We start from the raw sequence: 11748 nt of genomic DNA on the forward strand, positions 1-11748 counted from the left end.
AATGCCAACAGGTGTTGGAAGGCAGACAGTGAATCAGTGACAAGGCCCTGAGACTTCATGTGAGGAGCAGCACAGCTCATTCCTGCACCACTCGTGCAACTGCATGGAACAGTCTGTGTTGGGAAGAGCAAGGAAGTGTTTCTCCAGCTGCCCATGAGACTTCAGTTGGATGTGATAAGCAGGCAGCAAGAATTTTCCACCTCCCGTAACTGATGGGGTGGTTTGCTCTGCTGAGACACCAGGGGTTCACCGTTCCCTTCTGCGTCTTGGTTAACGCTGCAAACTGGGACTCGCTGATTTTTGGACGTGGCAACAGCATTACTGCACTAAACTGTCTAGAGAGCCAAGGAAATGCAGTCAAGATGTTTTATGATGTGCAGAAACTGAATATATGTCATTCTTCAAAACAAACTGAGTGCCCATATTGCAATCCAGTAAATGTCCTTCTCCCATATGGGCTTTTATTACAATAAATGCATTATTTTATTGTTAATAACAGTGAAGGGGTATATTGACTGTGGACAAAGTGCTTTACCAAAGCCACCTACACCACCGAGAGCAACCTAAGCTTTTTGGCTGACATTTCAGAAAAGGCTGAGGCCCCAAGACATAGAAGAACAAGTGTTAAAACAATCCAGAAGTCTGAGCTCACAGACCACAGGTTTCAATTAAAGAAATGCTGACTCTGACATAACGCCCATCATCTGACTACAAAAACTCGGAAGTAATTCATCCCGGCTTCATCTGTTTCCTGCAATACTCATATCTACAGATATGTTTCTGAGCTGGAGAGCTCCCTACAGATCAGTGAAAGATTCCGCATCAGTGAATATTATTTTCCACACGGTCCCTGAATTTTTCCTGCAGGTACCTATAATTGATATTAAAGCAGTCTGGCATCCAGCAATGGCTGGATTTGTGAGAGGTGATCGGTGAAGGCCCATAGGCAGGGAGGCAGCCTTGCCTGGCTCTTGCCTACCACCCTCAATAACTGCAGCTTTGGTCAATTGTCTCTTGCCAACACAAGTCACTAACAACCTGATACACTTCTCAGATCCCTCTTACAAGACAGCAGGGCCCATGAATACCTCCTCAGACCTTCAAAACGCACAGGCTGACTTTGGTTGCAGAGCAGGGAAGGTAGGAGGACAGTCACTATAAAGAAACGAAGGTAACTGAGGAGTCAAGTTTGGTGGTCATTCACGTACTATAATTTTTGGAATATGATAAAATAGTAGAATCTGCATTTAGTTTTATGTGATCTCACAACAGTATTTCCTTGCTTCTTCAGCTGTTTGGTGGTAAGCTGGCTCAGGTGAAGGCAGGGCCAAAGCATCTATTTTGTAGATCACTCTTGCTGATTGCCGTATGTAGAATTTTCCTGGGACAAGAAAAATCTCTGTACAGGTATCAGTGAAGGGCCTTCCTCCTTGTAAGGCTACAAATAGACAGTAGGAGGCGAATAAAGCTGAAAAATATTTGGAATTTTAAGTGTCTTAACTTTGGTTTTAGCAGTGTCAAAAGACGGTGCTTCTACCACTTACTATTTCCACTGGACACTGCTACCCTTAGTGGAATAGGTTGCATGCCAAGAAATGCAAATTACATTTTTCCCAATTTTCTTACCCTTCCGAGTCATTCCCCTCTCACCTTGGCATCTGTTTCTTTCAAATCTATTTAGATTGTTGTTATTTCTCTGCTTTCCATTATACATGCTCTTCATCACACAGAGGATTACGGGCTGGATGCAGAGAATGGCTAAGAGAGGGCACGACCTTGCGATTGTGTTATATAGCCAAAAGCAACCACCTGCATTCCCAGCACATTTTAAGAGCTGTTGCTTGTAAGATATAACAGAAAGTTGGTAAGAAAGACCACAGCCATCAGCTCCAAAAAATAAGGTTCTGAAAATTTCTGTCTCCAAAAAACAAGCAAATGGTCCCAACCCAAAGGGATGTCAGGTAAGAAAATGACAGTGAATCCATCTGCTTGAACCCGGGGAGATGAGGAGAGCTCAGGAACCAGACCTCAGGAGAAGAGTTTGCCCAAGGCTTGTGACACAGCTACAACACCTCTGGAATAATGATCCTCTGAATAAAATGACACACGGTTTACTTTCACAAAATGGAGTCCTGACATATTACTATCCAAACTGAAAATGAAGTATGATGCCCTGGGTCTGTGAAGCATCAACGTCACAGCTCTGGTGTTTTCCTCAGAGCAACGTACTATCGTGTTATTCACAGGTCCTGTGGTATGAAGCTGCTAACCACTAACAGAAGCTAGATGAGATCACTTCCAAACAGGATACAACCCTGCAGCAATAATATGCTGCAAAACTTCATCTGCTATAAATACAGCGTAAGTTCCCTCTGAGACAACCACACCAGCATTCAGGGTTTCACTGTGTGCTTTGCAGCAGGCAGTGCCAGTAGTAAAACTGTTCAAAGCAGCGTGAGACAGATTACAAGGAACCTCCCTCTCCTGGGACTAGCAGCTTTACGTTTCATCGTCTAACACAAGTGCACCCTATAAACACATACAAAGAATCACATTATCTTTCTTCTCTGACCATTTCCAAGTGCTTTCCAAACCAGCTAGCACAGTCCTGGTGCAGGGGAGAATTTTTCTGCTGCTGACCTTTAAAGCTGGAGCCTGAATACAACCTTATACCCACACCAATGAATATCTTCATGGCAAGAAAAACAGAAACAGCCCACAGCATGGAGGTGAGAGAGGCAGGAAGACTAAGTGCAATTAGGATGTACCACATTGATCATCTTGGTGTTTCAGAATGAACGTCACTTCTGTGGACTGAAAATCCTCACTACAGGACAGGCAAGCAACTTACTGGAAAAGCAAAAGCCACACTGATTGAAATAACCGATACTGTAGAGCAAAAACATCCCAGAAAGAGGATAAATAAGACTTATTTTAAACAAAATATTCTAAATTATAACAAAAAAATCTGATTTGTGTCCTAAAACATTTCTTGAGTTTCGTAGCACCCCACTAGCCCAAGCCTCATCAAAGATATTTATTAGCAAAATGTTTTTGAATGTCATGATAGCATTAACATTTCTAAGGAAGCTTACAGATCAGTTTCGAAAAGTCCACAAGGATCTCAGACATCTGTCTGGTGAACCAGCCATGGTCTCAGCTACTCAAGTGAATCACCATAAAGTGATTTAATTAACCGAAGTGCAGCAGCTGCAGTGAGACAGAAGTCCCAGGTCTGAGTCAGGAAGGTGAAAGGCTGTAATCTTTCTCCATTCAACCCCTTTCCCAATCCAAATTATCACGCAAACCTTCAGAAAGGTCCCGCGTTCAGCCCAGTGCAGAAGGACATTTTTCTTCAACATCAAACCCCCCCCAATTTCGTCCTCAGTTCTACTTTAATCGGTCCTTCCACACATCATCTGAAAAAGGCAACAAGAAAATCCTTCTCTTCAGCCGCCCCCTCTGGAAAATAAAAGCTACTCTGTTTGCGACAAGGAGACTCAGAAATCTTAACAAAGTCCTATTCGGATTTGTGACAGCTGCTTTGCTCTGTATATGGGGATATATATCCTTCGCTTGAGTATTTAATGTCATCTTTATCAACCTTTATCAATCACAGTCCAAAAGCTGATAAGCCCTACATGTACAAAATACACGTAACATAGGAAAGCTAGAAATAATGATGGGAAACACACCTGCCAGCTACACTTAAGAGGTGAAAAAGGGAATGTGGACACAGCTAATGGCAACCCTAAAAGCCAGAGATAGAGAAAAACAAATCTGAAGCTGTACAAGTTGTCCTGACGTAGACAAGCTGTGACAGAATGCCCTGCGTGAGCTTAAAAGCACATTTTGTATGTCTCTCTTGTCTAATGTATTTTTAAATTGACCTTCTTTAGTGTACTTATTTCTCTAATTTTTTGTTGTTGTTGCTATTTATGGTGAAATTGGAGAAGACAGGGTATGGTTTTGAAAGTCCCTTAGCTTCCATTTCACGAGAGTGATTATCAAGATAAGGATGTGAAATCAAAGCACATGAAAGAAAATAAAATCATGAAGTGAAACTCTGCATCTCCCAGAATTAGCTAGTTGTATTTCCTTCTCATTACAGAGACTTCCCTCTATCCTAGCATCAGGCCTCTTCACTTCTAACAGCAAATGTTAAGTGAGACAGAATAGACGGTAACCTCATACAGAAAATGAGAAGACTTCTCAAAAAACAAAAAAAAAAAAATCAAAAAAGCATTGGGAAGAAACTTCAGTCTGACTTTCAGGGCATACAAACATAAAGGATTAAAACCTAGAGAAGAGGAAATCTTAGAGCCCTGTGAATATTCTGAGCGTTTCCATGGTTATTTCCATTCCGCTTCCCCACTGGGGGTTAGGGGACCCTTTCAGCAGCGTATTTCCCCCCAAATTTTAGCTGTGCATTTCTCACCAGTTCATTAAGAAAATGGGGATGGAGAGGGAACCGGAGTAATTTCAAGCTGTGGATGAAAGCAGAGGGATCATGGAGATACAGGCAAACCAGTGAATCACATGCTAGAGCCCACATCTAAGTGGTTTAGGAAATTGGAGGAGGAAATGAAGCCGTTTCCTTCCACATGCCACTTCAAATCAAGCTTCTTTAAAAACCTGAGAAGCTTTTAAAACTAAGTTTTACATACAGCCCTACACTGCTGAAGGTGTGCCCTCCACAGACTTGAGAAGAATGGGCTCCCTGGAAATAACACTGAACAGTCAGCAGTTCCTCCCTATTAACTGAAGAAAAACTTATGGAGGCAAAGTTACAAAATAATACTAAGTCCAGAAAATTCTCCTCTTGTCTGCCCCTTCTGCTGGGAAGTTGATAGGAAAGTGGCATTAGGATATATGTTTTTTTGTCACATGCTGTTATTCTCCTGAACTCGTTATGAATCATTGAAACTGAAAAAACCGCAGTAATACATTTCATATAACAATGTAATGTAGGATCTTTAGAGATAAAAACTTCCAGTGTGGTCAACAAGACTGATGATTTACTAACGATAAGGCCACATTTCAGACACCATAAATGCGTCCCAGCTAAGATCAGATCAGAAAGCAAGAGTTTTCCAGAAACCCTGGAAACGGCATTTTTTACAACAGCTCCTTTGTCTTGACATATTTGTCACTGGAAACATTTAGTTTTCAGTTTTATTAAAGCAGTGAAGGCTACATAAGCGCTCTGGGAAAATAATAGCAAAATTCCTACGGCATGAGGAACAGGCCAGCAAAGCAAACGTTGAAAAGGCAGTGGTGTAGCCCTGCACCCAGAGAACTGTACATTCCTCTCCGCACGTGGAATTAGCTCCATCAAGAGCCATCGCTAGGTCACATTACGCTATACCATCATTTTTTACTATTGATTCCTCTGCATCTGTTGGCTTGTTTTCCGCAAAGAACATTTTTTGGCTGACCTGTGTCATATCATCTAGAGACCTCCTCTCAATGTTGTATTTCTAGATACACATTTATGTCATTTAACTAATTTAACTCACCCTTTCATTTATCACTTTCATTGATCAAAGCCAAAAAGCTTTGAAATCAGCAAATATGCCCATTAACAATGTTTTATATCCTATGCCCAGGTAATAAATCCAATGACAAATGAGTTGTGGCACTTCGCAGCTGCACACAATGTTCTTTAATGCAGCCCAGTGAAGTCCTTAATTACAAAGTTCTTGGTAAAGAATGAACAGTTGGAGAGAATTAAGTTTTTTGATGGAGATTTTGAGATAATGTCCAAGATTAGACAGTAGTCTGTACCTCTGTACTGAGTATACAAATTTACAGTCATCTTTTTTTTCAAGGGAGCAAAGTTACAGTGCCAGTTTTCACAGGAGAAGGCTCATAGATTGATTGGTAAAGAGCATTTTTGAAATACATTTGACTCAAACATAGCCAGAAAAGGACTCAAATGCAAGTATGGTTTATGACAGAGTTGCCAAATCTGGAAGCCCAACAGCTGCAGCTCTCATTATACCCTTCCACACCTGCCCTCTCCCCACTGAGAGCAGGTCCAGACTTACGTTCACCCCAGCAGTAGCTCTCCCCACGTTCTCCTTAGCAGCTGGCTCAGACCTGTGGTCCTACCAGTACTGGTCCCTGTCCTATGATGTTTCTGGTTGCAAGCTCCCATACCTCCTCTCCTACTTGCCAGATAGTCCAGATGGAAGTTTGTTACTGAGTGAAGTCTGTTTACACTCACAGTTGCTGCAAGCTTGTTAAGAAAGCACTCTGGTCTCACCAGATGATGGGTGCAGGGTCCCTTTGCTCTGTGGTCCCTTCTCCCATTGCTGGCACTGGCACCTCTCACACACATCTCTCCAGGTGCTGGCACCTCAAATCCATGGAGTCCCCCTGACCTCATGGATCCTTCTCTACTAGCTGGCACTTACACTGGAGAGCACCCTTGCTCTGCAACACCATTAGAAGTGGGGTTTAGTGAGAAGACAGGACAGACTGTGGTGATGAAGCGCGGGCAAGCACAGTGATCAACCTCCTGCTCACACCCAACAGACCTCATTCATCCCCTTCCCCACTCTGTTATCTTACACTTGTTCCTCTCCAATCCGCTTTGATCCTTCCCTCTTCCCACCTTTGGTCCTTCCCCTCAACATCCCATAATAAATCCCACATAGTCCAACAATCTATTGGAAAATATCCCATAATACACTTGTGTTTTCATTAATGAGCCCTTAATCACATAACCTCACAGCTTGCAACCCAGAAAGCATTTGACCCCCTCCCCAAACCCCGAGGCATCACAAAAGCCAGCTTGCAAAGCACAAAGCAGGAGCTGCCCAGACAAGCTGGGATGATTGCTGTACTCAGATTAACCAATCAACTCTCAGAGTGAGGGTAACTTAGAGGATCTCAGCGTACGCGTCCAGTTGAGCTATTTTTAAAGCCATGACCAGTCAAGTCCTGATTGGGTTAGGCTCATTTTAAAGGCTTCAAATATGCTTTATTTGAACTGTGCTCAAGAAGGGTGCAAAAGACCCACATATTCCACTGATAATGAAGGAATCACTGTACCCTCGAACTGCAAACCCTTGTCAATTAGTATAGAGGTCAAATGCAATAGGAAAATTGGGGGGGAGAATCTGCAATCCACACATCTGAATCATATTTACAAGTGGTGATCACTAAATCCATATGCTTTTCTCATGATGCTGCTGACCCTGAGTTCTGAGCAGAGACTCCAGAAACATCCACTGCGCCAGTTATTTATAACAGAGGGACTCTAACGGGAGGAAACAGCTGAATGCCAGGGCGGCTCCCAGTGCAAGACCACATGCTGATTCACTCCAGGTTTCTGTTCAGCAAGAGACCATATTTAATTCTGCTTCCTGGGAGATAACAGACTGCAACTGAAAAGCTTTTGGCTAAAGCCCAGTGCGATACATTCCTTTCCAGAGATTATAGAAAAGACAAAAAGGCAACTTCTGATCAGACATTACATCTGTTTTTCTCCTGCCCTTGCCAAATCTGCCCCAGCAAAAGTTCACTTGGTAAACTCAGGTGGGCTGAGAGCTGCCCTGGCCAGGGCTCCTTATCCCACTGAATTACAGTCCACAGTCAAACTCGTAGGATTTTTCACATTTCTTCTCTCTTTTCGACTTGTTTTAATAAAAGAGCACAGCCAATGTTTATGTTCAGGAGCCTTTTTACCCATTGTATTGCTGCACGTGCCTGTAACTCCGTCAGATAGTTCAGATACCTATCTTTTTAGGCAGAATTGTTTGCAAATGAGGCATTAAAAAAGTATTAATAAAGTAACATCTTTCTATCATGTGAGAATGAATGTAAATCAATATGAAGTCCTTGGAAAAACAGCCTGAGGAAGTTCACTTCAAGGGCAGAGTTAAGAGTACTGGGGTGCTCATCAGCGATCATTTTTCAGCTTGCAGCACTTGGGTCTCTAGGAGATGGTGTAACTCCAAGAAGTCCAGAAAACACGGGCTGTAAGAACCTGCTCACTTTCACCAGTGTAACAATAGGTCTTAATCCAGACTGTCTTTGCCTACCAGTCAGTATGTTGAGCAGAAATGGTGTGACAGAAGGGATAAGTCTTGATGAGAGCACTCCAGTGTTACTAAACATCTTCTGTCAGATACAAAAATTGACCACAGAAAAAGCTGGGAGGAATAAATCCATGGAACAGATGCACAAATGAGCAATAGCTAAGCTGTATGAAATATAATAAAACAGACTTGCAGGCACTGGAGATGGAAAAGACCTATTAGGTCATCTGATCCCAGCTTCTGCCAACTCAGCATTGGCCCCTAGGGTGATGTGCTGAACTTTAAGGGGAAAAAAAGCTGCCAAAACCTTTGGTTTTGCCTGTTACCCTTGCTCCAGAAGAGAGAAATTAAAAACCCCACACCTAATGAACAGGCTTCAAGTCATGGAGGACTGACAGTGCCAGGAAAACTTGATTGTATCCCCGTCTCCTCACCAAGCCCCAGTGAGGAGCAAAGGGGTGGCTTTCCAAGGTGTGGAGCACTTTCAGACTGTATGACCACTGCAGCTAACACCATGCTAATCAGAACCGAAAATCACAGAGGCAGGCTTTGTCCGAGGGCACGTTATGGGAATTCAGATTTCCCTGGCAGCTATACAGAGAATATTTATCAAAACTCCAGCTATTGGAGTATGCCAAGTGAAGGTGGGTTCCTTCTAAACTGATGCCTCCAACTTACATTAATCCAGCCATGACATAGTCTTTATCATCCCCTCTTACACCACCTGGCTAGCGTTGGGACCAAGAGTCCCGCGTGTTCAGTGAGGACACCTGCCACAACCATCACCGAGCACCACACAAATAACTGCACATCTCAGGAAACTGCCTAGAAATACAGTAATATGTGTTGTCATCCTGGGAATGGAGACCTAAAGGAGACCGGGAATGCCTTTAGCAGTGGAGACAAGGGAAAAGAAACAGCGATTGAAAAGGATCTGGAGAGTACAGCGTGGGACAGCTGTCCGAGAGAATGAGGTGAACCTGATGACCAGAAGACAAAAGTGACAGCTAAAAAAAATACACTGGTAGTCACTTCTGTAAGAAAAAGGTACTGTTCCCACACTGCACTCTCGATTCGCTTATCTACAAGCACGGGCTTCAGGCCCAAGTAGCTGAATTTGCTGGAGAAGTTCCTGAGTGTTCCCATCTCCCACCAAAAGCAACAAGAGCAGATGGGACTCAAAAGTGACACTAAAGGCATGGAAGAGCCTGGACACCAGTGGGGGAACCAGGTCAGCTGGGTGGCAAAGAGAAAAGTCACCTGAAAAGCAGGAAAGCATTTCTTTCTCTGGAGGATCCAACTAATAAATGGACTTCCCACTTCATAGGAGCAAGGTTGTTTTTCCTGTCCTAGCTAGTCAGGAGTTCGGGGTTTTCTAGTCTAACATACCCAGAAAGTGACATTTAGAATTACCCCTTGTGCAAACGATCAGTTCTGTGTCTTACACACGATTCATGTCCCTCTACAAAGCTTAACTGAACTGCCACATCAATACCCGCAGAAAACATCAAGCGTTTGATGATGTGTATAACACGTATGTGTTACCGAAATGTACTGGGAGACTACACCCCAGCTTAAATCCCACCTAACTGCGCTCCCAGCAAAGCAAGAGGGGTATGTTGATGCATCCCTCAAGATACCGAAAGCCACACATCTTTCATAAGAGACTTGTATTTTTCTATAGCTTTTTTTACCATAATGGCTATTTAAATATTCGCCGGGGTGAACAATATACAGGAAGAGGCTCCTTCTGCACTCACCATAGTTGGCGTGTCTCACGCAGTCCCCCAGCATGGCGCTGAACTGCCTCTGAGCTTCTGGCTCCGAGAAGCAATAGTAGCTGTGCCGGGCAAAGGGCTGCCACAGGTAAACCGGGAACTCCCTCGGCAGCTGAACGAAGGCTTGAGCCACTTCCTTCTCGCTCGACCCTGCACAAAACACACATCTCCATGTGAAACCTGCAAATTTCTTGTGGGGGGAGGGGGGTGTGGATCTTTTCCTCTGTTATGACAGAGAGAACAGACCTTTGCTAGCCAGGAAGCATGAGACATGAAAAAATCCAATCTCCTTAATGATCCAAGCGATTGGGCACAGAGGGCAGAGGGACACAGCTGGGATGGGCAAGCTCAGCAGGCACCAACCAACTCTCTACATTCTACCACAACAACTTGAAGCCCTCTTGGTTTGTACTCAAGGTGGCCATAAACCTCACATTCTGGGTAAAATTTCAAAGAAACTATTTCACTGGAAATAGGGGAAAAGGTTTTCATGGGAAATAAGTAAGTTAGTGAGCAGCTCCAGTTTTCCACATACAGACCATACAGGAGCATATGGTCTTCCATATAGTAAAGAACTGCATTCAACTGTGTAGGAACAGCAGTGCTTTTCCTGTCTCTGAGGTTTCCAAACAAACTGCAAGATGGTCTTATGACCTCTCACTTCCAGCTCTTGATAGTGCAGCGAAAAGAGCATTAAGTATCTCCAGTTTCCACCAGCCCTGAGTCCCTGTGCACAGGGGAGGCTGTAGAGCAGCATCTGCGGATGACCAAACCCTTGTCTCAGTGCCAGGCATTGAGAGCCCAAACACATGAGATTCATCTCGGAGCATCTTCAGCATCGCACAGAAGGGGAGAAGGGCCACAAAAGACTAACGGAGCCACCCTTTGTGAAGGCAGAGCCATGGAAAGCTCACAGGTGGCCTTAGGCTTCTCCACGTCGCTCAACACCAACTCGTGCAGAGCTGTTGTGACACAGAGAGGACACCTTCAGGCACCACTGTCCCATGCTATCTTCTGACCATTTCACATCTTAGGAAAGGGGTATAAGGGGGGGCACCTTCAAACCGTCATAACTTTAAGTGGCATGAGACAGGACTTTAAAAAACCATCCTTTTCTACATGTTGCCCTTATCCCTGTCCTTGTGAGATCCTGTTTTCCAGATCTGACTCTGCAACATGATACCCTCTCCATCAAAGTCCAAATTTTCTCCATCTTCATGGAGCAGGAGCAGGCAGGACCACAGCAGTTCCTGTCCCAGAAACAACAAATTCAGCAGCAGCGGCAACCTTCCTGCCCTCCCTGTGGGACTTATTATCAACTGTGAGTCAACACAGGCAGCTGGCATCTAAAAATGGAAACAAATAAACCAGAAATATTAACAAAGGCCGGCAACAATGGTGGTGTGGTTCCTGCCCTGCTTCTGTACAGCTTCCAGTGGCTTTGTGCCGGGATGCTGGAAAAAAAAGCGAGCCAGCATTTCTCCAAATGTTAGCTTATAGCATCTTCTGCGTAGGACTGCTCCGGAGCTGTGCTTTGACTTAGAAAAAGAGCTGCATGTATTTTCTGTTGCCCTGTTTTACAGTCCAGCCTGAAAGCCTGCCCAGAAGAGCTCTGCATAAGGACCAGAGCCCGGGTTTGGCACTTTGGCTTCAAGCAGGGCTTACCGATGGGATCTGGAAAATGTTTATCAGACAGCAAATTGTAATCCTCTTCTGAAGTCAGCACTTTGCCTCCTGCAGGAAGAACATGATATTTAGGGCTAGCTCCTTTCTCGTAGGCCTGGAAAATCAAGAGAGAGGGAGTCAAATAGAGATTAAAGGAGAGGGAAAGCAAAATATACAACTCATGGACAAAGCTAATGCACAGGAATGTTCCCCAAAGAGAGTATTTTTTGTCAGACTGGATTTTGGATGTATTCCCT

At 44.0% G+C, this 11748-nt stretch overlaps 1 protein-coding gene across 1 annotated transcript in view; it reads right to left on the minus strand.

Annotated features, from left to right (window-relative positions):
• The window catches only part of FAM129A (family with sequence similarity 129, member A), a 36891-nt gene that overhangs the window by 19561 nt on the left and 5582 nt on the right, over positions 1-11748 (minus strand). Inside the window, exons 6-7 of the mRNA XM_010132969.1 lie at positions 11492-11606; positions 9809-9976 (exon numbers count right to left, since the gene is read on the minus strand). Of these exons, the coding sequence (XP_010131271.1) occupies positions 9809-9976; positions 11492-11606 (283 nt within the window). The remainder of the gene's footprint in view (positions 1-9808; positions 9977-11491; positions 11607-11748) is intronic.

This window comes from Buceros rhinoceros, unplaced genomic scaffold (genome assembly GCF_000710305.1).
Source record: "Buceros rhinoceros silvestris isolate BGI_N320 unplaced genomic scaffold, ASM71030v1 scaffold19353, whole genome shotgun sequence".
NCBI lineage: Eukaryota > Metazoa > Chordata > Aves > Bucerotiformes > Bucerotidae > Buceros > Buceros rhinoceros.